The following is a 26,577-nucleotide window of genomic DNA, read 5'->3' on the forward strand; positions in this document are numbered from 1 at the left end:
ACTTTTTGTCAGAGTGATACCAATTTGCATCTTAGAGGTGTTCTTTTGTCATATGAAGTTATACCATCATGAGTTAACCAGTTCTGTGATGGTAGTGGATGTTGTGCAGTTGCTGAAAAGGTCAATCTAAAGCCAGACTGTAAGTGAGGTCTTTTGCAAGATGTACTGACCACTGTTCCACCAGACTGAGCATCCAGATTGGAATGTGAGAGAACATGTGTTTGGACTCCTGGTGTGCATGCAGCTGTGCTAGCTTGGTATATGAAAGTTAAGGCAGGAAATGCTTGTGTCAGAAAAAGAAATTGATGATGGGGTCCTTTATGTTAATTACTATCAGATGCCCTGTGTGGGCTGTGACTCTGCTGATCCCCCAAGGATTCCAGTCTCCCTGCCTTTATAGACCCTGCTCTGTGCACTTTTCAGAACTGGGTGACTTGATGATATGTAGTGAAAGGTATGAACTATCTCAAGGAGCTTTTCAGAGGAGAATTTCTGACCTCCAGATTTACTAAGATATGTTAATCATGATATTGTCCAAAGTTAACTTTTTTTCTATTAGGCCTCAATATGTAATTCCTCCTCAGTTTCTCAGTTGAGGAAATAAGCTCCTCAATTCCAGGAGGAATAAATATTCTTGACATTCTTACAAATGCTAATAATAAATACCAGAAAATGTGGATCCACTTCTATGTATCCAACAGAGCAATGTTGTGAAATGTTAGGTTTTGAGATAATGAGTATGCTGTGGAAGTGGTCTACCTGCATGGAATATTGGGAGAATAGTTTTCTTTTGGCAGATAAATAACTCTTCACATATAGGACTTCCTTGTAAAAATGCATTCCTTCAAAGGGGAAATATTATACTTCCTCTGAATCTAAATTTGCTTACTACAGGTGTAGTAGTATAGTACTGTGTGAATTTCCATTGTAGCTTGATTATTGTATATATTCAATTTAACAGTATTCAGATTCGTTGAGGTATTTTGTATTTGTTTTCTTCCTTTCAAAGTGTGTAAGGAAGATGTGATATAAGAATCATTCCGAGAGTTCATTCTGCCAGGTTTTCACCTCTTCAAACTTAATCAAGAACAAAAAGCACTGAACTATATAGGGGAGGATCCTTTTTATGAATGCTTTTCTTTAAAAACGAAGCAGTTATCATGTATGCACTAACAAACTTGGATAGTCGTAGCTGGAGCCAAATTGGAAAAAGAATTGTGGTACCTTTATTGTCTTCAAGGACTAAATTGGAAATTCCAGCCAGAAGAAAATGAGAGCTTCTTAGGCTGTATGCAAAGGCTGGAGAGCATTTGTTGGCTCCATGGCAAGCCGTGTAATTCAGGGGAAAGATTGACCATCTGTACAAATAGATGAGGAAACGTAACTCTGCGCTGGGGAGTCAAGATGCTTTGTGAATATAATTGCGTTGAACTCATGAAATGACTTCTGCCTCCTTCAGTACTGTGTGGCATCCTTAATGCAATTGCTTTTCTTTACTCTGTGTTATAAACTTTGACTTACATATAAAGTATATTTTAATCTAGTTTGGGTAGATCCCAAGCACAGCAGTCAAAATAATTTCATAGAATCATAGAATTACCCAGGTTGGAAAAGACCTTGAAGAACATCCGGTCCAACCGCAGCCTAACCAGAACCCTAACTCTAAAAACCCTTCACTAAATCATATCCCTGAGTACCACATCCAAACGGCTCTTAAACACATCCAGGGATGGCAATTCAACCACCTCCCTGGGGAGTCTATTCCAGTATTTAACTACCCTTTCTGTAAAGAAGTTCTTCCTAATATTCAACCTAAACTTGCCCTGGAGCATTCTCTTCAAGAATGATGTTTAATTTTGGTCTTAGATGTAGTTGAAGGGCTTAGTTGACCACTGGCAGCTCATCCAGATCAGGATGTTGATGTTTACTCAGGCAGCCAGTTAGCACAAGGAGCAAGTTGGCGGAAGTGGTTGCATCTTCTAGGACTTCCATGATGCCTTGTCTTTTGAAAGGAAGTAGGTCTGCCTTCTCCCTCAAGAAAACAAACCAGGATCTTGCCTCCCTAAAGAGGAGGGTCCTGTTGCCAACTGAAAGGAAGCACATGCCAGCTATACAAATCTGTCCATACAGTGCTGCCAGCAATTTTTTTTCCTTTCTGGCCCTCAGGGTTGTCTGATGCCATACATCCTCTCTGCGTGTCCGTTTCTAATTTGTTTTTCTTGTGCTCAAGGAATGTTAAGGAAGCGTCTTCTGCGCTTTCATGTGCCAGCTCTGTTCTAACATCATTGATGCTTCAGATTTCAACCCTGCAGTGGTTTCCTATTAAGACTGTGGTGGCAGTGATGCAGCATGCAGCTCTTTCTTTTCTGGAGCGTGATTGGCACAGCTCTTTTTTCGTGTGGTGGATTCCAAGGGATCTGCTCTTATGGGCTGCTGTTGGGATCAGATTGTGTATCTGTGCTTTGCTCCCAGCAGCTGCATGCTCTGCGGGATACCCTCCCTGTGACTTCTTTCCTTACTGTGAACTAATTTAAGTGCATTTGCTTGAAAAGATTTTTCACCTGAGAAATAAAGCGTTTCTTTCAGTAGCATTGCTTTGTCATGCTAAAACATGGTAAATCAAAGTTTGTTCCCAGCCGCTGTCTTCTAACGGTAAGAACACATATAAAACTACAGCTTAAAGCATTCAGAGCAAGAGCTTTATGGTGCAGTCCCCACAGCCACCAGTAAGGTGTGCTCACTTGGTGCTGCTGGTGGCTGAAGCCACTCAGGTCTGTCTCAGGCAGCTATATCTGAGCTGCCAGCTGGATGTTGCATTGCACTTTAAGTGTTGCTTGCTCTTTATTCTGATGTCTGTCAACTTCTGTAAGGCATACTAACCTGAAGAAAACAGACAGTAACTCTTTTTCTTATAGATACCTCTTATTGCAGAATTTTATTTTCTGGCATTAGATCCTTCTTGAAATTTCTAGGTTTGTTGCCCTTTGCTGGTTCCGAGGACTTTCAGCTTTTCCTCACCTAGCAGCTAGAATGGCAGACAAAAAGCAGCTTTACTGTCAGTACATCCTTTCTTGTTGATCTAGTCTCCTCAGTCACTTGATTTATTTTTCCAGTCTCCACCTAGGCTATTGATTTAACGTTGCCCATCTGTTCTTTTGTCTGCCACACCTTAATCTCGAATGCTTATGCTTCCTCCTGTGCTGTTTCAGTTTTTTGTATGCTGAAGATGAAGCACCATGCTCACTGACAGTAGGGAAGATCTCTAGGTGCCTGTCAGTATGGACGCTGGCAGATCCTGTGAGTAGTCTGTCTGAGCTGCTTGGTTGTTCAGTTATTATCTGAACATATAAATTGTGCTCTTAACATATTTGACTTCTGGTGTAAAGAAGCTGGATCTTTTCTAAAAAGATCAAATTGTGTCTTGGTTAAAAACAAATAGAAGCAAAACACAAGTTTGTGTACTTGTTTGTGATGAAGTGCTGTGAGACCTTGTCCACAATCAGTGCCTGTATTCCTTTGATTGTTTCAACTACATAAAGATGTAGAGGAATATGCATCTTGCGTTTTTTTCCCTCAAGAATGGTGTTTACTTTGTCTAGTTTTTAAACACCACCTTCAGCTCAGTTGTTCTACATTACCACTGTTTTGTCAATTCATGATGCTATAAGCAGCATATAATAAATGGAGGAGTTGGGGGGAATGTACCTTGACATCTGCAGATGCAGAGCACATCTTTTTGTGAACATGTGGTTCTTCTGCTCATGGTGTTCACTGATTAAATTTGAAGTTAGTTGGCAGAAGGAGACAGCCTGATTTCTATGTGCAATAAATGTCAATTCTTTACATTTAACTCTAAACTTGTATAGTTTATCTAAATACAAGCACTGTTCCGAGCATTCTTTAGACTTTGTGAAATTACATTCTTAATGTATACATGCTTGCATACTTAAAAAGAAAATGCATTTAAGGCATAAAAGCAGAGAATGTATTTTCTTGACCATTTTTCTGTTGGCTTCTTGCCTCTAACCAGTTAGGATTCATTCTGAAGATAGTAATTTTGGTAACTTTTAATCCTTGGTGAAAAGGTCTTTCTGCAACTTGTAATTAAGAGCTTTTGCAGAAGATATATCAAAAACTGCAGTCCATGTTCAGCTAGCTAGGAGCCTTAGAAATGAAGCTTTGGGAGTATCACTATTGCTTTCTTGCATTTTAATGGTTACCTCTAAAGAGGAAGGATTAGTATTTACAGGCTGTGCCTTTATGTCTGTGTTGTGATGACATCCTGCTGTCAGGTTGTGTTTCTTTCAAGAGCCTCTTTAAACAATGTTATCAGCCCTTTCCTTTATACCCTTCAGCATCGTAAGGTTGTTTTTGCACAGAGGCTCTACTCAGTACAGGTATTGCTAGTTAGTACTTCATGTTCCATCTAACGGGTGCATTCCATGTACTTTTGTTTAACACTTCAAAACTTGGCATCTCAATTTTGAATCGACCTTGCAGCCCCAAAAATGCATTAGTAGCTTCATAGTGTGTACTCTTCGCTACAGGAAAAGAATTTCATGCAAGGCTTCTGTTTGTTTTGGTGATTTTTAATGTTTGTGAAACTAGATGTGTGTGATACCTACCATTTTGAGCTTGTTGGCGGACAGTCTCGATATTCAGTTGGTAGCCTGTTAAGAAAGACTTAGGAAAGCTTCTTACTGTAGCAGACTGTGGAACTCAGCAAAGTTTTCCTGATATAGCTACAGAGAATAGGGATGAAACTCTTGTTAGAGCTTGCTGAATAAGCTTCAAGCTCAACGCTAGTCATTAAGATATTTTGTTTCTTGACTTTAAAGTAGAATGTAGTTTTTCTTTGGGCATGCTCTTTGTTATAAACTGAGAGCTAGACATACATGCATGCCCTGCAGTACTTCTGACAGAATGAACGTGCTGATATTATCTAGCTCTCTGTATATTTGTTTCACTTTTCTCACTCTTCATATTGGTTATTCCACTTGCAGGTAGTTCAGCAACCATCAGGAACCATTGTAAAGCAAGTATCCACACTTCCACAGTCCTCAACACTGACTCTTCAGACACCTGTTGAGAAGAGGATGCCGCTGAATACGCTTGTTCAAGCAAACCAATTTCCTGCTGGTATGGAGAAGGGAGAACACTACTGAGGTGTAAAAACAAGTATGGGCTGTTGGTAGATTGCAGGGAAATAAGATGTTGTATATTGGAGCATTGAGTTCTGTTTTAGGAATCCTGTTGACAAGCTCAGCACCATGGCCACTTTTGTTCCCTGTTAAGAACATGTCACTCCATAGCAATTTACTTTTTAAAATACTGTGAGTAAAGTCCTTGCAGTAAACTTTCTTTGAACTGTCATAACCTTGAGAGTAGTTTCAAGAGACTTCTTCCTTAGCAGATCCAGGTTGATGCATAACAAGTTTTTGTCGCAGCCAGCAAGCTTTCATTTAAAGCTCTCACTAATCAGCACAGACGAGGATGTTGGAGAGAGTAGGACTTTTGGCCTTACAGTACATGTAGAATGTAGCACTTTAGAGTGTCTGGTTTAATTGTTACTGAGTCTGTGGTACCTTTCTTAGAAGTATGAACTGATTAAACAGCATTAAAAGGCATTTTGCTTTTAAAAGGCATGTTCTTTGTTTTGTTTTAGGCTCTGTTCTGAAGCAAGTTACTCTGCCAGGAAATAAAATTCTGTCGCTTCAAGCATCTCCTGTTCAGAAAACTAAAATAAAAGAGAATGGAACAACATCTTTAAGGTAAAAATAAACAATATAGTGTACTATAGGAAGGAACAAAAGAAGCAGCACATACAGAGGATGGAACAGAGCCCGGATAAAAGCAGCTTTCTTTAGAGACTTATGATTGGTGTTTTTCTCTTATATTATAAATTGTCAAAGAGGAATCTAAAAACTCAGACCTTGTAGTAGATCTTATTCCTAATATAGGAAAACTGTCTCGATGACTTAGGTTTTTCATTACGTTATTTCAAGAGTGTAATTACACAAACAGTGCACATCAGTATGTATCAGTTTTTCATTTGTAGAGGGGGCATATTGATTTTGATCCTGTGAGTACCGCTAACTAATCTAAAGTTACCCTGTATAAAAAGCTCTCTGTAGTATTAAGTCAGTTATAACTACTACTTTTTACAGATGGCATTGAGCTGTAATTTGGACTGACTGGCAACCTGTTTAAAGCTGTGTGCTGTATTACAATATCTTTTATTAGCTCTTCTGACAAGCTTGTTCCTGTATGTAGAGGTGAAACTCTTTGACTACACCTCTAATTGTGGCTTCTGGCATGTTCTCTAGGCTTTCAGATTTGAAGAATACTTCTAGTTCTGATAACTGATTAACTTTTAAAAAGGAAAAATGATATTTTTTGTAGCTCTAAAATCTAATGTTGAAATAGAAGTTCAGGCTGCCGTAATTATGCATTATTAGCCTTAAGACCTTAAGACAAACTTAAAGTTAGTCTTCCAGACAAAAAGAGCCTGTCCCCATCTATTTGAGACATGCCCATTAGATATTTCTAATCAATGATAATTTCCTCTCTTTGCCTTCTCTAGGCTAAACATTCCCATGTCTCTCAATCTTTTATTCATAAGGGAGATACTCCTTAATCATCTTCATAGTCCAGTGGACTTTCTCTAGAAGATCCCTGTCTTACTTGAACCAGGGAGGCCAGAACTGGATGCAGTACTCCAGATACGGCCTCAGAGTTTCATTTTTGATTACTAGACATGAGAATGGGAAGGGGTGATTTTCTTGTTTCAATTTTGAAAACACCTCCTAGAAAAATGAAGATTTCAGCATCACTTGTGCATCACTGGCAGCTGATTGTCCTATGGAATGCACTGTAAGGAGCAGTCTGCTTTAAAAGCAAACATCAGGAGTTTTATGACTTGTTCTGCTTTCCTGGTAAAGTATCAGAGAATGGCTTGGGTTGGGAAGGGTGCTCAATGATCAAGTTCCAACTCCCCTGCTACAGCCAGGGTTGCCAACTTCTAGGTCAAGATCAGATTGTCCAGGGCCCCATCCACCCTGGCCTTTACCAGGTCCTGGGTTGGAGCATCCGCAGCCTCCCTGGGCAATCTGTTCCAGCACCTCACCGCTCTCAGTACCTCACAGAATCACAGAATTGTAGGGGTTAGAAGGGACCTCCAGAGATTGTGTCCAACCCTCCTGCCAAAGCAGGTTCCCTACACCAGGTTGCTTAGGTAGACATCGCTCCTGTTCCAGTGCTCCGTCACCCTCACCATAAAGAAGTTCTTGCGCACATTCGTGCAGAACCTCCTATGCTCCAGTTTCTGGCCATTTCCCCTTGTCCTGTCTCCACACACTGCTGAAAAGAGCCTGGCCTTACCACTTTGTTCCCTACACCACAGATATTTATAGACCTGGATCAGGTCCCTTCTCAACCTTCTTTTCTCAAGGCTAAACAGACCCAGTTCCCTAAGTCTCTCCTCATAGGGGAGATGCTCCAGGCCCTTCACCATCTTAGTGGCCCTCCACTGGACTCTTTCCAAGAGATCCCTGTCTTTTTTGTACTGGGGAGCCCAGAACTGGACACAGTATTCCAGATGAGGCCTTACCAGGGCAGAGTAGATGGGTGGATCACCTCCCTTGACCTGCTGGCCATACTCTTTTTAATGCACCCCAGAATGCCATTGGCCTTTTTGACCACGAGGGCACTGGCTCATGGCCAACCTGTCATCCACCAGGACACCCAGGTCCCTCTCAGCAGAGCTCCTCTTCAGCAGGTCATCCCCCAACCTGTACTGATGCATGCAATTATTCCTCCCTAAGTGCAAGACTCTACACTTGCTTTTGTCAAACTTCATCCCCCTGACATCTCATTTGAATCTCCCTTCTGTTAGTTTAAAACCATTCTCCTTTATCCTCTTACTATCTACCCATGTAAAAAGTTGATTTACTTTATGTTTATAAATTCCCTTTAAATATTGCAGCCTATTTCTATAGGAGAGGTGTTCCAGCCCTTTGATCATCTTCATGGCTCTCCTATGGATGCTTTCCAAAAGCTCCGTATCTTTCCTTTATTGGTGTCCCCAGACTTGGTCATGGTACTCCAACTGGCACCTCATGAGGATGAAGTAGAGGGGGATGGTTACCTCCCTTGCCCTTATAGCCACCCGTATTCAGATGGAACCCAGGATACCATTGGCCTTCCAGGCTGAAAGTACAAACTGCTGACGCATTATATTTTTAATCAATCAGAACCCCTAAGTCCTTCTCAGTGGGGTTACTCTCAAGGAGTTCTCCCAGTTTGTATACATACCTGGGATTATCTTGACCTAAGTGCAAAACCTTGCCCTTTGCTTTGTCGAACAACAAAACAAATACGTATCTGGGGAAAAAAAAATAAGGTGCGTATTCACTTCTTAAAGTACTTGTGCATTTCTTGCATCTTGTTGTATTTGTTATTTTCAAGAATGGATGCAGGTGATTTGAGAATTTACATTAGTAGGTTCCAGAAATCAGAACTGCTAGTTAAGCAGGAGTCAGATAGCAGAGGCAAAATCTGGACAGCTGCTCCTCCTGCTAATGGTCATCAGGAGTGCTGGTGATTCTTGCTCTGCTGGAATTGTTCTGTCCCCTGTAGTTGTGATGTTTGGGTTAAGTAATACTTCTGTAGTTTTCACTTTTGCTATTAAAAAAAAACAACAAAATGAGTAAATAGAAAATGGATTGTGAAGAAAACAAGTGCATTGTTCAAACACCAGAGGGTGCCACAGACTTACTTTTCAGTCACTACAGCCAAGTTTGTAAACGAGGTACATCTGCATTGCTTGAGCATCTTTTTCCAGTTGAGTATTCAATTTGAATGCCAGATATGACTCCATACAGGGTAACATTTACTGTTTGTCCCCACAACTTTAATCACTGGAGATTTGTAACAGCTGGAAGGGTGTTTCTTGTTGATTCCTGGGTGTGATATGAGCAAATGCAAAAAAGCATTAATGGCTGTAGGAAAGATGATGGACTTTGTGGAGGTTTTGCTGAAAATGAAAGTAAGTCAGCATCTAACCAAACACCTCCATCTATGTTCTGGAATATTTTTCGTTTATCACTTTAATTGAATGATTTTAATAGTTCTTTCTGAATACGTGATATCATGCTTAAAATGGTTGAATTCTGTTAAAGTTACAAGGAATAATGAATGATAAAGAGTGCAAACTTTACTTGGCTTCTGAAACTTACGTTATTTGCTAGTGAGCACTATTGCTAGGGAAGTTTTGTGGTGCATTCTTTGGGTTAAGTAAAATAAGTGCAGTGGTGTTTTTCTGAATGCAAAAGAATCTTTCATCAAAGCTAGTGACTTAGTGCAGTCTTAAGTCTGGCGGTGAAGAAGCTGGAATTTGTCTTCAAAACCAGTATGGGTACAGATGGCTACATTTGTATGAGTCCTCATATGTTTGTACTCATAAGAGAGATTGCATTGGAAATATAGAAGAAAATAGTAACTTGATATTGTGTGCTGAAACAAAATTGTGGCTATAAGTTTATTTGTTGCTTTCTTGAGTATTTGGGGCGTGTAGCCAGATTGAAAACTGAAATGGTATGATAGATAACCTGTGCTACAAGCATCCTAATGTAGACTCCATAAACAGGAATCGTTTTCTTAGTGTGATGAATCTGAGGCACAAGCCTAGTCAGGAAACTATGTCTAGTTAAGACTTAATGAATGAAACTGATTTGAGAATCAGTTGGTCTCCTTTTCCCTAAACAAATTATGTAGAAGCTGTCTGGCATGCAAGTACACAAATGAACGGCAGGAAGGGTAGGAGAAGGCTGGATTCATTTCCTAGCCAGGCTTCTCTTCATAATATTGTTGGAGAAGTCTTGAACCATGGAATGCTATTAAAGACCAAAAAAAGAAAAGTCTATAGTTTAAGGAAAAACAAACATCACCACTCTCTTGTATCTTTTGAGCATCACTCAAACCCAGCCCATTTTCCAGTAAATTCAGTTTATACCTATTGGTAATCAGAAAACAGCCTCCAAGAGATCCAGTTTCATCCAGGAATAGGAAGTTTCTGACCTGCTCCTGGTTCAAGAGTTATTTAAGCTTTACAGTGCTTTCTGAAGGTGAACTTCATCAGAGAACACCTTTGCAGAGACTCCTTTTTTCCAGATCAAAAGACATTAAAATCGAGTGTTTCCAACAGCTTATCTGAATTAATACTGCAGACTTCTATTCTGGATTGGTCCTAAACCCTCAAAGCAAACATTATAGCCTTTGTCACGGTGTCAGGCAAAAAGGCTTTCTCTTTATGATCTAAAGCTTTCTGAAAATAACTTGGATTGTTTCATTGCTAAATTTCTCAAAAAATTTCACATATGAGATTTATTAAGTATTTTAGCTTACAAGATTGATCTTAAAGCTGAAACTTGCAAACTATTTGCTTAATGTGAGCTTTACCATGATGGCAGGGAGCCCTAGCTTTGCAAGCTTGAAACATGCCACAGTTGGATTTTTATTTTGAGCTTTTACAACAGAATTCATCTTACGGGGGAATGCTGAGAACTAGACGTGCTGTACAGTAGGGCTGATTTGTTGAGCATGATCTGGGTTGGTTGCAGCATACAGGCAAGAAGGGAACTCAGAAAAAAGAAGTAGAAATCCACTTTGTGCTAATACATTTTTCCTGCAATCTTCAGTGTGTAGGACAGGCATCTCTGTTAGAAAGTTGCCTTGCTTATAGTTTAATGCATCAATATTTAACTTTGTTCTACACTTGCTGCTACTCAGATAATTTTATTTTTATGACAAATTTCAATTAACTTGTGACTTTAACTTAGGAACCTTGACTTCTGAATACCAAAGCTAATAAATACCACTGCTGTAAGATCAGTGGTGGAGGTGGGGAATCTCATGGGAATTTAAAACCCTGGTTTACCTCAGCCCTTTGTTTCCAAGGTTGTTCAAAATTTAAGTTTCTTCTAAAGAATTTGCTTACGTAGCAACTGAGTCAGTCAAACTAATGTTTGAGAAACTTGAATGAATTGTGAGGGCTTGTTACGAGGCTTCTTTACCTATGTACTCCCACACCAAAAACTTGTAGAATAGTGGTAGCATCTGAAATATGTGAACATACTTGTTGATAGAAGGGGTCTTTTCTTTGTATCCATTTTAAATGAAGAATAAAATGTTTTATTTCTCTTTAGTAGAGATGAAGACGACGTAAATGATGTGACTTCCATGGCTGGAGTCAACATTAATGAAGAGAGCGCATGCATTCTGGCAACTAATTCAGAGTTTGTTGGTACTGTGATCCGCTCTTGTAAAGATGAACCTTTTCTGTTTCCTGAAGCACTTCAGAAGAAGATTTTGAGCATCGGTACGAACAAAACATGTAATTAATGTGTAGATGTAGTGTGTCATTGCCTTTTTCATTAGCCAGCCTCTCATCTTTGAGGGAGTCAGAACTCTAAAATCTGTCAACTTCATTCATGTGTTTCTGCTGAATTATATTGACTCCTTCTAGTAAAGAAGAAATCTTCAAATTTTTGTTTATGTAGAAGTAGATTGAAGCACAATAGGGGAGAAGACTAGAGGAGAAAACTGGTGCCACTTTTACATATTAAAAGTTAGCTACTACTACTCTTACATTTAATGGAGCACATGAAAAACATAAAGGTATTAATTTCACATGCTGAAGTATCCTTTTCTATTCCTGCAGCTCCTACTTTGACTGCTCTAAAAACATTTGCATTCCTTAGCCTGTTGGGGTGTATATATTCTGCTGACCAACGTTGCAGATCCTGCCTCTGTGGTTAGGAAGAAATTTCATGCTGCTGATAGAATCATAGAATTGCTCAAGTTGGAAGAGACCTCAAAGATCATCAAGTCCAACCTCATCCTAACCATACTACCCTAACTCTAACAACCCATCACTGAATCATGTGCCTAAGCACCACATCTAGACAGTTTTTAAACACATTTGGGGTTGGTGACTCAACTATCTATAAGCAAAGCAGGCCTTTGCTTATGACTCCCTCTATGGAAAACTCTTTCATTGGTTTTATGCAAAAAAGAAATGTTAGTTATCTGTCTGTATGAGTGGATAATACTGTGGAATATATGTCAAATGTTATAGAAAAGGGTTGGTTTTGGTTTGTTTTTTTTTTTTAATATGCATCAATGTAACTGTTTTGCTGAAAACTAACTAGACGTTGTTTGGCAAGATATGATATGTCAAGGCAGGGAACGGAGCATGCATTTGTATAGCACCACATTGTTATTTAAAGCAAACTGTATATTTTTCAACACAGCAGTGCTGTGTTACTAATTGAAAGGGGAAAATATATGTTAATTATTTCTCATAATTAAGTAGAAGGTTATCTAGTTTTCTAGGAAACAGATATAAGAAAAAAGAGATCTCTAAAAAAAAACCCACATCATAACTTGTACAACTGTTCTGCAGTGTTCAGACAACTTATTTGAAGATGGAAAAACATACATATGACTCTTTCAAGGCTTGCATGGTAGCTTTTGCACATTTATGATGTGAGTTATTACTAATGAAAAATGTTTTGATAGTGAGGGGAGGAAATACTGTCAGGGAGTACAACAACTTAGAAAATAAACATTTTTGTTCCTTGACTGAAAGCCCTCTTCTTTTCAAGGAGTGTGCGTGGAGGGTAGTTTTGAGGTTTGGAGGAATTTAATTCTGGTCTTAAACTGAAGTTTAATGTGTCCTGATTGACTAGTGGTAAATTATGAAGGAAGCATTAAAAGATGCTTGAGCAAAATGAGCTTTGCACTCAAATGAAATACAGTCTAATATTTACCCTCTGAATTCAAACAGGGAGAACATTTTGATCATAGTCTGGGAAAGCATTGTAGATTCTCCCTGTCTTGCTACTCTATCTGAAAATGTATAATAAAGGCAGATGAAATAGGTGATTAGTTTTTTACAGTGTACTGTTTATCCATTCTTAACACTCCACTTGGCAATAAATACCAAAATGGATTTTGAATGCATACTATGTATTGCATCATAAAGTCTTAACAGCTATTGTAAATGCTATGAGGGGCAAGGAAAAGAGCTTCTGGTAGGTACTGTACAGAAGGTGTGTGAAGAGACCTCAGCCTCAGCCACAAGGCAACGCTTTCCGGGTGTCCTGATGGAGCTGCATTGTGTCAACCACAGCCGTGCTGCTCCATCACAGCCTGCAGGAAGGTGTGGAGGTGACACCTTACCCTGAGAATTTGGTCCAGGCGGCCTCAAAAGCAGCAGCTGAAATGCAGAGGAACAGCAGTACTTGTCAGTGGACAGGGAGAGTGGTGTAAGTCAGAGGGAATGGGTTGAAGGCGTGATGACCCCAATTGGTCTAGATTTTTGCCCCGTCCTTGGAGGTGTTCAAGGCCAGGTTGGATGGGGCCCTGGGCAACCTGATCTAGTAATTGTGGAAATTTGGTGGCCCTGCCAGTCAATGGGGTTGGAACTTCATGATCCTTGATGTCCCTTCCAACCCAGGCCATTCTGTCATTCTGTGATTTGTTTTTAAAGCTTCTACGTTGGGATAGTTGGGTTGGTCTGCTATGGCCTTGTTGGTTGAGGTAAGTGAGGGGAAGCTTGGTTCTCATATGCTCGGAGAGCGCTGCAAAAAAACTTTCCCTATTCATTGAATAAATGTGATGAGTTGTTAACAAGCACGGTGTCAAGCAGGGCAAAATGTAATTCTCTATTTTTTTTAATTACTGAAATTAACAGAATATGGCACTAATTTCTACAGCTACCACATCTCCCCATCCCTGAACATGAAGCTTGATTTGTGTTCTTATTAACTTCGTCCTATAAATGACCTTGCAAGGAGAGTGATTCTAGAGGCTAAGTGAAACAATGTCTATATTTTCTGAAGCTCCAGGCTAAGTTTTATTAATGTAGAGCCTAAGATCTTTGAAGTTGTGACTTTACCAGGAAAATCATAATCTCCAAACCTTTATTCATAATGGGTATGACTTCCAGGGGGAACAGAATACCTGCTGTGCTAATTATTTCAATTATCAGCTACTACTAAAACACGTAATGGATTTTCTCTGCTTCCACAGGTAAAAGGCATGACATTATGGAACTTAACTCTGATGTTGTGAACTTGATCTCCCATGCTACACAGGAGAGATTACGAGGGCTCCTAGAAAAACTAACTGTAATTGCTCAGCACAGAGTATCAACCCATAAGGTAAAGGAAATCATTAAGCAAGTTTTGTGCCAAAGTTTCCCTGCTTCGCTGCCTTGAAGCTAAACTTCTTCCAAGCATAGGTACATCGTATGCAATGTGTGATATTTTTTTCAGTAGGCTGATTTTTGTTTTAACTGTTTATAGCCTCTGATTATTCCTTATACATTCCATTCAACTTGCTAGATAAGCACTCTTAAAACCAAACATAAATATATCTCTAGTTTGCTATAGAAATGGTGTCTGTCCTCTAAAAATCTCCCTTTTACATGGTAAACCTAAAACTATTGGCAGTTGGATTGATTTAGACGCTTGCATTTGCTCATAGCATTTACTGTTGGTAGAACCATGGTATTGCCTCAGCAAAAGGCCTTGAGAATTTGAGTATTCTATTTTCAGTGTTCCATGTGAAAGTAGAGACCCTTTGATGTTAATATTAGGAATTTTTGTACCTTCAGTGCTACTTAAACCCTCTTCCCTGTGGTATCAACTTCAATGAGTATGAAGGAGGTTGGATATCACTGAGCCAGTTGTTGTGGTGTTTGTGCGGTACAAATAGGAAGCAATAACTTACTAGTAATCATACTAGCACTTTGAGACTTCTCTTTCTAAACAAAGGTACGAATCCTTTTCTAAGTATCAAACCAGAACTTTATTTCTGTATAACAAGAACAATCAACTGACAGGATAGGAGTTATTTTTTAATAGAATGCTTTCTGTGGGCTTCTAAGTAGGGGAGAAGCAATATTAAAGAGCAGGAACTATTTGGAATTTTCCAAGTATGACGTCCAGAGCAGCTGGAGCATGCCATTTCTTGCCAGCCAAAATTCAGTGCAGAAGATGTGTACAATTTGCATGAGAAGACTTTGTTCTGTGCTGTCTCCAAAGTAGGTGATCCGGTATATCTGTGAGCTAAAGTGAGGTGGAAGCTGAAGTCCCGAGGGGCTCTGGTAGGATTCAGTGCCTTGTAAACACCAAAGGTGGCAAGAGGGTGTTTTTGGACAGTGGGCTTGTAGAGGCTGACTTTCCTCAATGAAAACAAAGGGAAAACTGGTAGGTTTTGGTCTGATTAAATTGCCAGAAGCAAAGATAAGATTGTATGACTGCAATAAACTTCTTCTCAAAAATAAATAAAAAAAAAAAAAAGAGAGAGAGAGAGGAACAAGCTGTACTGGTCATAACAATCTTAGAGGCAGAGGTGCCCTTTCTCAGTAGGAAGATGGTATTAAACTGCAGGTGAATGCCCTGGAAGATTGCACTTGTGATTATTGTGACACGAATAATGTTGCAAGTATGCTGACAGGCTTTTAGAAATTTGCATTCAAGAGCAGAACACTTCAGGGTCTTAGAACATTACTATGTATTTGTATAGGCCTGTGTTCTGTATCCCCCAGTGCTTGCCACTGCTATCTTTTGTCCCTCTAGGGTATAGACTCTGATGTGGACTCCATGCATTTCAGAAAATCATCCAAACACTTTGCACGAGGATTGGATAGTTGCCCCGCAAGGCTTCTTATTGCCATATTTTCATTAGAAATAGAGAGTATCATGAGAGGTAGAATCAAGGTAACTAAACTAGAGTAGTTGTTATTGTAAAAGTTAGTAATTCATGAGTTAATACCAAGGAGACTTTTTCTATTGTGTTAGGCTCTTGCCTAGCAGTTTCCATCTGATGGCTAGCCCTTCAAAGAGGTTTGGCAGGTTAGAGGATTTGTATCACAGCTTACTACTGTGCAGACTTTCCCAATTCTGCCATTTTTGCTTTAAAAAAAAAAAAAAAGAAAAGAAAAAGAAAAAGCACACGCTTAATTGTAATTGGAAGTTACTAATTTAATTAGTATTGAACTGTCATGGTGATCTCTATCCAAAGCAGGGAGTAGCCTTTTAAACTGCTGTAAGCTGATGTATGTTCTGCAGCTCTTATTGCAGTTCCTTGAGAAAGGCCTAGTAAGACAATAAAGACAATCCACTAAATGGTTCCATTCCTCGACTCCTCTTCTTTGATCTGGAGAGCTGCTGAGGTTTGAGAGTGCCTGTGACATCATATGATAGCCAAGACCAGAATTAACAGTGACAGCTAAACTATGAAGCGATTAAAAATGTTTTTGCTGTGGATTGGGTTTAGCACACTACGAGACAGCTGTTCTGTTTCCTGTATTTGGAGCTATGAACTCCTGGCTTTGAGAGTTGTATGCTTTTGTGAACATGGCTTAATGACAGCACTGGCCTAGTGTGCGGTATCAATGAAGTATGGCAGCTTAGACTGTCCTCTCAGTATGGCAATATGATGTTGCAGCTCTGTTAGTTAAAGGGGTAAGGTAAACTCTGCTGTAAGTGCTCCTAGATATGAAAAGTGTCAGCATTCCCTTTCTTCTTTCCCTTGCTCCTGGCCCACATCTAACCCATCAAACTGCAGAGGGAAGTAACTCCTGAGAGGTTAAGAGACTCTTCTGCTCTCAATTTGGTTTAGGTGAAGCTGAAGCTCAGTGAGTTCCTGCAGAGAAGCTGATCCTTTGTAGCCTCTTGAGTCCATACTCTGTCCTCAGCAAGGCCTTTCAACATGATTTAAATTGTTCAGCTTTTGGAAGAGAACCGGGATTCTTCCAGCTTCACTACTGGAGGACTAGAACATTGTTTCCACACACATTTTTTTTTCTGTGCTTCTTGACATACAATGCATTCTTGATACTAAACTGGAAATACCTTAGGTATCAAATTCATTTGAAAGTACATGACAGTGTAGAAAGGGGCTTGCAAATTGTGAACAAGATGTACAGCTTTCCTTTTAATTTGTTGTTGGATGTTCTCACATATTTCAGACATGCTCTGTATTGTGGTTACTCACATTACATGTCACTAACTTAAATCCTCAGATTCTCTTTCCTAATTACAACCTGTGTGTAATGTCAGTTTTTGCACGCTACTGTAGCTGGGGTCTTTCTGGCCTTATGTGGAGAAATTACCCATTTATATGAACAAAAACTAATCCAGCTTGCTTTCTCGTAACAGTAGTGGTTAAAAGTTATTCACAGGTACCCAGCGTAGCATTTTCTGTCTAAGTGTAGTTACTGTGCTAACAGATGACAGAGAGCAAGTTAGTAGAGTAGAAACGACAAAATATAACTGCAGGTTCTTAAGAGACTTTAGACGTTTTAAGCATCTGTTATTGAGTAAAAATTGTGTTAAATAAATAAGTTCTCCCAGTTCTTGTCCCTCCCGTATGGGTTTATGATACTGCATTGGGGTGCTTCTTCTTGGGTGGCTTGCATCACTAATTGGCATCAAGTCTTTGATGTGACTTTAAAAAGTGTAATTATCTAAGCCTGACTTTCAGCATTGCAGAATGAAACATCTCTAAACTTTGAAAAATAATCTTCTGGTAATATGTCTTTCTTCTTTGTCCTGTTAAAAGGATTGCAGTGTGGTGGTGGATTATAAACTACTGCTCCAAAACAAATTGTATTTGTGCTGAGGCTGACTCATGAAGTGTGTGTTTTGTGGGGAGCAGTAAAAAGTTGAGAGCAGTAACAAGAAGGAAGAGAAAGGCTTGTCAGACTGTTTGCAGAACCACAGGCTCTTCTGGAGAAGGACAAAGTCTCCTTAGTTGCAACACATGGTGTGGTCTGAGCCGCAGTTGGTGATACGTGACAATGTGGTGGCTCACTGAAAAGAACGAACTGAATACAAGAAGAGGGATTGATTTCATGCTTGGTCTGAATTGTGAGAATTAAGTTTGGAAGACAGCAGCGCCTCATGATGTGACTTTTACTTTTCTTCCAACTTTTAAAAGTATATGAGTGTGGGAAGAAGGGTCTGAGTATACTGTGTCTGAAAATTAAGTATTTGAAAATTGAAGTCACTGATAATTTATATATGTAAAATAATACCCTTCCTTAAAATATACCTGTAAAACATCCTGTGCTTGTTCCATAAGAATTGCATGTCAGGGTTGTTTCATTTAAATGTCCGATTGGATGGTGTATAAAGAAGGATCACTGAAGATGCATCTGTTTGGCTGGTAAAAGCCTAAATATACATTTATCAGGAAAAGAGAATATCACAAAACAACAGAGACAAAAGACTCTAGGATGTACTTTAGAGTTGTTCAAATGAGTATCTTGATTTACTTGATGTCCTTCATCCAAGGTATATATTTTGGTAGCACACATGGAAGAACAGAAGCAATTAAAGTCTAGATTTTCATGTCTGACAACATTTTAAATCTTTCCTTTTGTAGTTCTTCCATTCAAGACAAACTAAGTCACTTAGTCTTTCCAAAGAGGGGAAAAATGATAAGAAAAACAAAACTACTGATGGCTGTCTTTTTATGTCTGTGTATGTACTAAAGTACTGTAGTCTTGTATCAATGCATACATGTCCAGTTCGTGTTACAACCAGTGAATGGTATTCATTGACCCAGCTTTGAGCTGGGCATTGGACCAGGTGACTTCTACAGATCGCCTTTCAACATAAACTATTCCGTGATTTGAAAGCATCCCCTGGTGCGGAAGTATCTGTTTCTGGAACTACAATAAATGATATATAATCACCTCACTTCCCCCACCTACAAAATTAATAGAATCAGTTCTATTCCCCACCAGGCAAGGCTTATTTCAAGTTCTGGATTAAACGGCAAAAACTTCAAAAGTTTGGGTCTTAAGCTTATCTTTCTTTCACTGTCTTTAAATGGGAAAGGATGTGATGATCTCTTACTTCTCAGTTCTGCTCTTTTTCCTCTTAATAATCCATCCAGAAGACAAATCTTGCTTGTTTACTAGTTATGAAATTTATAATAGCCTTTCTTACAGACTACAATTCTAATATTGTTATAGTCAATAGTGGAATGAGGTGTTGATTTTTGTCAATTGCTGCATAACCTCTTACAAGCCACAGATCCAAAGAAGTGTGCTTCAGTGGAGAAGGGATAAGTAAATGACTACGTACCACCTGAAGTCTTTCTAAAACAACTTGACGTTTCTCAGCTAGAGAAAACAGCATTCTTTTCAGGCTGTTTCCATTTACTAGCTGTAGTGATGTATAAAAAAGCCCTGTCTAACAAAATTCTCTTTTCAGGGGAGTGATACATACATTGTATCAAGTGACACCAGAGCACAGCTAAAATTTCTTGAAAAGCTTGATCACCTAGAAAAGCAAAGAAAGGATGAAGAGGAACGTGAAATGTTGCTACGAGCAGCCAAGGTGAGAACATCATTTCTTGCTTTTCAGGGCTGAAACACTGTCCTTGTAACTAGTCTTTAACGTTTAGGATAGCTCAGACCATACAAAAAAGGGTTTTATGCTTTTCACATTCTTCTAAAATCATAGGAATTCTTTCAGATAAGTGGTAGGGTGATCTTTTCTTTTGGTTATTCCTTCTGGATAAAATGAAATAAAAGCAGCATTTGCATAGCCATAAGCTTCATTTATGGCTCGGTTTTGGGTTCAAAAATGCCATGTCCTTCTCCATACCTGGAATTTGGTGAGATTTGCTGCCCTGCAAGGTATATTTCTTTTCTGCAGTTAGATCAGAGAGTTCAGCTTTCAGCTGGTACCCTTGCATCTGAGAAATCAGAACAGAATGAGTATCATTCCCATTCTCCTCCCATCAAAAGCAGAAAAGAAAAAAAAACAAACAAAAAAACCCCAACAAATCAGTAGATGTTGCACAATCAGATGAGACTTGATCCTCTCCTATTCTGTTGTTTTGTTTTTGAGCTCAGTTCTGGATCCTCTTGGGTGGAAATGTAATCCAGACTGGAAAGAATCGAGTTGTACTTGCAGAAGTACAGAATTATGACTCCTTTTCTTTCCTGCACTTCCTGTCCTTTGTAAGTGTCTGCTGCTGACATGAACAGCATCATGCCTAGACTGGACCTGACTGACAGCGTTAGCATCATTTTCAGTTTAATCTTGCTTCAGGCTAGAGCAGAGGCAGCCAGCCCAGATGGGGGGGGGGGGGGTTGTATGTGTGGAGGGGGATGGGAGTCGGTCTGGATTGAGGCATTCGCCCCTGGAGCAAAATCTTTCAATCACAAGAGAAAATTGTCATTTATTAAATATTTAATGTATGCTGTGGTGTTTGGATGCTAGTAATTCCTATTCGATCTTTTTCTCGTTCCTTTGGTAGAGCCGTTCCAATAAAGAAGATCCAGAGCATCTGCGTTTAAAGCAGAAAGTGAAAGAGGTAGGTCTTTCAAGTTACCATGCTTGCCTTTGTGTGCTGAGAGAAGGTTGGCAGCCCTGTCCTGGCAATTAGGTCAGGGTTTATTTTGCTGTTGCATACCATTTGCAGAGGCCTTGGGGAAGGACAGGAACTGCTACAGGCAAGGGCAGTGCTTTAAACGAGGTCAATGAGTTATGAGCTCTCTTTTAACATTTTATTTTCGTAGTTCTACTTTTGTTTAGAAATGGCTCTTTGTAAACTACAGTGGTACACTTGGTAGGAATATGATGTGGGATTAGGAAAAAAAAAAAAGAAGAAACTTTGCGATTTAGCATCTGGGACTGTACAATAGGCTACATTTTTCCAGGGTAATTGTTCGTTTTGTAAATCTGATACTGCTTATAATTCTTTGGCTGGGAGGCGGTACTGGGATTTAGTTTTAAATGGAAAACGCCTCTGGCTTTTAATTTTCTGGGCCCAGCAGTTTTCTGTTCTGGAATGGAGCCCTTGTTTCACACAGTTCATGTTTAGCTGCAGGGGTTTTAGTTTATAGCTTAGACTGGTTAAGCTTTTACTCCCAGAGGCCTCTGCATAGCAACTGTAGAAATCAACAAATAAGTTCATTTATGTCTGCAGCCTCCTCTCAGTAGCTGACTTTTTACATTTCCCAATATCCATTTCCTGACTTTTCTAGCCTGAGAGAAAAAAGCTCCACTAATTGGAGCTTATTTTAATTGAGCCTTAATATTGGATCTCACTGGAGTTGCCCCCAGAGCTACTGGGAACAGAATGAAATGAAAGTACCTAAGGTTGAAGATGTGTGTGTATGTGTGTGTGAAATTTTTCACTTGACCTACAGATTCTTTTCCCTGCTGAATAAATCATCAAGCCTGTTCACATTTCTGATTAAGGATCTGACAGCAGATGATAATAAAGACAATTGAGGTGTGAGACGTGTGATACAGAGCTGAAGAAATTGGTTTCTATAGTTACTCGACTGATTTCATGCAATTTTTAAGGATCTTTGTGCTAAATGAGTGTGATTTTCTGAGCAACCTTTTTCCTTAACTGTGCCTCTTGAACTATGAAATTTGTTGTTGCTTAACATTGCAGCACTTGGCTCCTAGGTGCCAGGAGCAGCAGCAGGTTATTTATGAATGCTTTAAAGGCCCTTATTGTTTGGATTAATGTAGGAGCTGAGGCAAAACAAATGGAAATCCAGTAAAATAGTATTAGAGTCAATGCTCTGGATTTGCAGCAAAGTAGAAGAAATTTGTAAAATGAGAGGAGAGAAAACGTGCTTTTCAATCTATCTTTTAATTCCTTTTTCCTCCTTACAACTCCTTCTTCATGCTTACCGAATAATCTGCGAGTACAGAAGTTGCCTTAAAGCCCTTTCCAGTTTGCCTCATTGCCACCAGGTTCAACAATCAGTGGGTAAATGCTGATTTGTCTTGTCTTATGGGTGGCCTTGCTTCAGCATCATCTGATTGTTTTTTATAGTTTTTTTAACCACTGCAAACCTGCATTTTAGCAATCAGTTTGTGCAACTACTTTTCTCTTTGCCTCTGAACAATAGCATACAGGGTCTTGAAGAATTTTCCACGGCTCACATACTTAGAAGAGGGGAATTTAAGAGTGTGTTCTGGTTCTTATAGGTATACAAAAAAGTAGCCAACAGAATGGAGAGGACTGCTTGAGTATAAAGTTCTGTAGTTCATATCCTTTCCTACATGTTGTATCCTGTGCTAGATTAACACAGCCTTAATCATACTTGTCCGGCATTTTTGTTTTCAGACTTGGCACTTTATTAATGGTTGGGGGATGCATGGTCAGCTCACTTTTGTGTGAAAATGCAAGTGCAAGTAGGTCTGGAATAAGAGTGGAACTGAAATTAATGAGCATCCTAAGTCTGAAACTAGTGTAGGATGTGCTGGGATGAAAGCCTGTAAAGGCTCACCATTGTCATTCTTACTGGTCAAGCTGTGAGTGTAGCCTGCTCCTTGCAAACCAAAGGTAGGAACTGCAATTCCTATGTCAGCTGGAATCGAATCCCTTCCAGGCAATTCTGGTTGAGTATTCACTACAAAGGGTAATCTAATTGTCCCCTTGTAGGTTTTAAAGAATGAATATGGGTCTTCCTTCCTCAAAACTATCTTCTGTATGTTAATGGTGACCTGGTGGGAGTGGGAAAAGGGTGTGAGGTAATGGTGCTGGACATTCTGGGTGTTTTCTAAAGCCATGTTTCCCAAAATGTAGGGTGTATATTGTAACAATGAATACTTTTAAATCCAGGATGTGCTGTCATCCAGTAGCTGGGGGCAGCTTCTTGAAATTGCTGGAAGTACATCCAGAGACTTGGCAGTGGATTCTTTTATCTAATAGGCTATACATAATTGCCATGACCTTCTTGTCCTTTTTTGCATGACCTATTACCTAAAACTTCCCTTATGCTAAGTCATTTGTTTTGCTATATTCTTTGTCTACAGAGCTGGCTATGAGTTAGGTCTTTGACTTCCCCCTTTCACCTGTTTCAGCAAATTTTAATAGCTACGGAAGGTGCACATTCTTTCTGAGACAGCTGCTGGGCTTGCCTGAAGCTGCTGCTTTATCCACTCAAGAATTTTGTCCTTGCTCACCTCATAGGCCAGCTCTTTGTATAACAGCATTTCCAAAGCCTGGATAAATTGCTGCCTGCTTTTCATTCACCCTTAGTTGCAACTCTAAACTGAGAGGGATGCAGTCCTTGCGCTGTCCCTGATGCTTGAACTTTTAAATTTAGTATTTTCAGGTGCCGTCTGATACTTCATGCTCTATTTCCAACTACAGTTCTGGTTATAAACAGTATTCAGTTGATGCAACTCTTGTAGCTGTATTTATGGCTTATTTCTAGCCTCCTTTCTTCTTCTGAAAGCAGATTACTTAAGTGTAGGATGCTATCAAGTGAGCAAGCATGCTATACGCATAGTACATCAAAGAAGACCTGTGAAAATGGCAGTATGCATCAGTGTACCGTAAATTTAAATGCAAACTGATCTTTTGTTCTTCTGTGTCATCTTGAAAAGTGAGTGTTTCTAGTGCAGCTGTAGGAAGTTTAAGGGGGGAGGCTGGGCAAGCCATTTGGATTTTGTGTGTGCAGGTGTGCTTCTTTAGGTTAAGCAGATGAACAAGCATCACTCTGATAGCGTCTTTATTTAATCCATGACAACGGCCTTTACCTCTGTTCTTACCTTGATGCACCCTGCAGTGAAAAAGGTGAGCAGTTGCATCTTAAACAAGGGGAGGAGCTTGTGGAGTACCGACTTAGTTATAAACAGCAAACTTGGTTGCTCCCTCCCTTGCTGTTCTGACAGCTTTGTATTCTAAGGACTGCACAGGTCTTTCTGGTTCTGTGTTCCTGCAAGTTGTTTTATTATGATTTTGATGTAGATGGTAAAATATGTCAGCAGATGAGATACAGAGAAAATTCAATGCCTTTATCGTTAACTTGGAGGAAAAGCTTGAACAATCCTTTTCTGTAAAGACAAAATAAATCCCACAGAAAACAATGAAGTCATCATTATTCCAGTGCTTTCCTGTGTGTTATCTAATGGCTTGAAATACTGTTGTTCTTATTATATTTTTTCAAAAATCATCTTCTTTTTTTTTTCCTGTTTCATGTGTCCATCCTAACTCTCTTTCCCCACACATTCTCAAATAACTCTAACGCAGTTCTTCTCCCTGCCATCTCAAGCTCTCAGTTTTCAAGCTATTGAATTGTTTCCTTTCCTACCCACAACTCTTCTGCTTTTTCTATATTCAGTCTTCTGGATCTAATGGTTGGAATTCTGTTAGACCACTCTTGTGGCAGAGGAAAATTCTTCAGTTTCCTTTCCAATGCAAAAAAGCAAATAAGATGTCATTGCCATAAATGGGCTTTTCATGAGCTTTCAGCGACTTCCTGAGAGCTTCAGCTTAATTACCAGATCTACATAGTCTTTATTTTTCTGCATGTGGAAAAGATGTCTTAGACATTCTTTAGCTTTGAGTCTCTGAGTGAACACACAGCATCATACCTAGCTGAAAATCATTCAAGGTGTTGCGAGTCCATAAGGACTGTCATTGGTTTTAAAGTTATGGCCATCTACAGTCCTGTTATAGAATCACAGAATCATCAAGAACATCCAGTCCAGCTGCTCTTCTACCACTAAGACCATGTCCCTTAGTATGAAGTCCGGAGGTTTCTTGAATACCTCCAGAGATGACGAGTCCATCACCTCCCTGGGCAGCCCATTCCAGTGGCTGGCCCCTCTCTTGGAGAAGAAATTTTCCCTAACATCCAACCTGAATCTCCCCTGGTGTAACTTGAGGCCATTCCCTCTCATCCTGTTGCTAGTTATGTGGGAGAAGAGGCTGACCTTCATCTTACCACAACTTCTTTTGAAGTAATTGTAGAGAGTGGTAAGAGCTCTTCTGAGCCTCCTCTCCTCCAGACTAAACAATCCCAGTCCTCTTAGCTGCTCCCCATCAGACTTGTGCTCCCGAACTCTCACAGTTTCATTGCCCTTCTGTGGACATGCTTGAGAGCCTCAATGTCTGTCTTGTAGTGGGGTAGCCAAAACTGAGCCCAGCACTTGAGATGTGGCCTCACCAGGGCTGAGTACAGGGGGATGATTGTTTCCCTGCTTCTGCTGGCAACACTATTTCTGATACAGGTCAAAATGCCATTGGCCTTCTTGGCCACCTGGACACACTGCTGGCTCCTGTTCAGCCAAGTATCGATCAACACCCCCAAGTCTATCTTTTCTGTTGTGGTAATGTGGGTCCACTGGCAATGATGATCAGTCTTCTCACAAGTAGCATCAGAAACAGTGAAAAATATGGGGTAGCTGATAGCTTTGGTGGGGTGCTGTAGCCTTTTCTTAGCCTCACAGTAAAAGTAGCCTCAACTATATCCAACAACACGCATAAAGAGAGCTCGATGCTCTCTTACTGCTGGATGCTAGACACGTGAACTTCTTTGGGCCTCTTAAGTAAGGCAAACTGATGGGGTGCAGAGGTTGGGCATATCCCAGTTGTTGTAGAGAACACAGAAATACATAAATATTTGTTAAAAAGCTAGTAAAATGAATTGTGCAATCCAAACCTGAAAAATTCTTATCAAGAGTGGACAAAATTAGGGTGCAGTCACTTCTTAACTCCTGGATTATTATTTTTTCTTTAAATCTTTATTTAAATGTGTAGGTACTTAGTTATTATTTATGTGTTAGAAAATGTCAAGTATCTACTGAAGGAGAAACAAAACTTTTCAATCGTCCTTTAGACAATTTTCCTGGTAGATTTCTGCATGGTCGCGTTGCGATAATTTTCTGTTATTTTCCCAAACATTTTGCAGCCTTTAGGGTATAAATATTTAAGGCATTTGATTTTGGGATCTCAGCTGTTTTTGGGCCTGTTTTGCTACTGAAGCATCTATGTGGAATATTAACTCTAAAGAAATCTACAGTATTTGGTACTACTCTGTAAGTCAAGCTGCATGTCAACCCAGTACATGTTATTCTGCCTTTCTACTTTAAAGTTACAACAGAGGGAAAAGTCAGTAGAAACTAATTGTATGGCTAATTAAAACAGTTTGAAAGGAAGCAATTACAAGAAAAGAAATTGCATTATAGGCAAGAGGAGAGAGGATGGTAAATGTTTAAATATGCTGCCTTCAAATGTCAGTTTTCTTCAGAGAATGCCCCCTGTATGAGAACTCTTCTATTTAGCAGCATTCAACCTGTAGGGCAGAACATTTTGTATAGGAAAGGTAGAGGCTGGAGGCAGTAATGCTCATTGAGCTTTATGACAACCAGTGTGAGAGGCACAGAACCAAGAACAGATTTTTAAGGTTTATTTTTCATTTTTTTGGTCACAAGTTCTTTAAAATGCTTAAAGGGAGTGCAAAAAATTGGGAAGATTTCTTCCAAAGATAATGAAAGGGGAGAAGTAACTGAGAACAACAGGAAGATTGAAAAGCATTTGATGGGGGACACGGTGATAGTTCAGTTGAAAAGAGTGGTTGTAAAAAAAGAATGGATAAAAAGGTGAGAATTCATTTCAGAGTGTTCTGTGCCCCACCTTAAAGAATTAAGGTGTTTAAAACGTGTAGTAAGGGGCAATAGTATATACACATGTAGGTGTTTGGCTGCAAGCTAGTTAGAAGGAAATGTT

General features: G+C 39.6%; 1 protein-coding gene across 3 annotated transcripts in view; it reads left to right on the forward strand.

Annotated features, from left to right (window-relative positions):
* Nucleotides 1-26,577, forward strand: part of TAF4B (TATA-box binding protein associated factor 4b) — a 67,095-nt gene that overhangs the window by 26,738 nt on the left and 13,780 nt on the right. For 2 of the 3 annotated variants that reach the window (XM_015855488.2, XM_015855490.2), the window contains exons 8-13: nt 5,004-5,139; nt 5,666-5,771; nt 11,205-11,377; nt 14,095-14,225; nt 19,296-19,421; nt 20,350-20,406. In XM_015855488.2, the coding sequence (XP_015710974.1) occupies nt 5,004-5,139; nt 5,666-5,771; nt 11,205-11,377; nt 14,095-14,225; nt 19,296-19,421; nt 20,350-20,406 (729 nt within the window). The remainder of the gene's footprint in view (nt 1-5,003; nt 5,140-5,665; nt 5,772-11,204; nt 11,378-14,094; nt 14,226-19,295; nt 19,422-20,349; nt 20,407-26,577) is intronic. The other variant, XM_015855489.2, reaches the window with a different exon arrangement.

The sequence above is a fragment of the Coturnix japonica genome, chromosome 2, assembly GCF_001577835.2.
Source record: "Coturnix japonica isolate 7356 chromosome 2, Coturnix japonica 2.1, whole genome shotgun sequence".
NCBI classification, from domain to species: domain Eukaryota; kingdom Metazoa; phylum Chordata; class Aves; order Galliformes; family Phasianidae; genus Coturnix; species Coturnix japonica.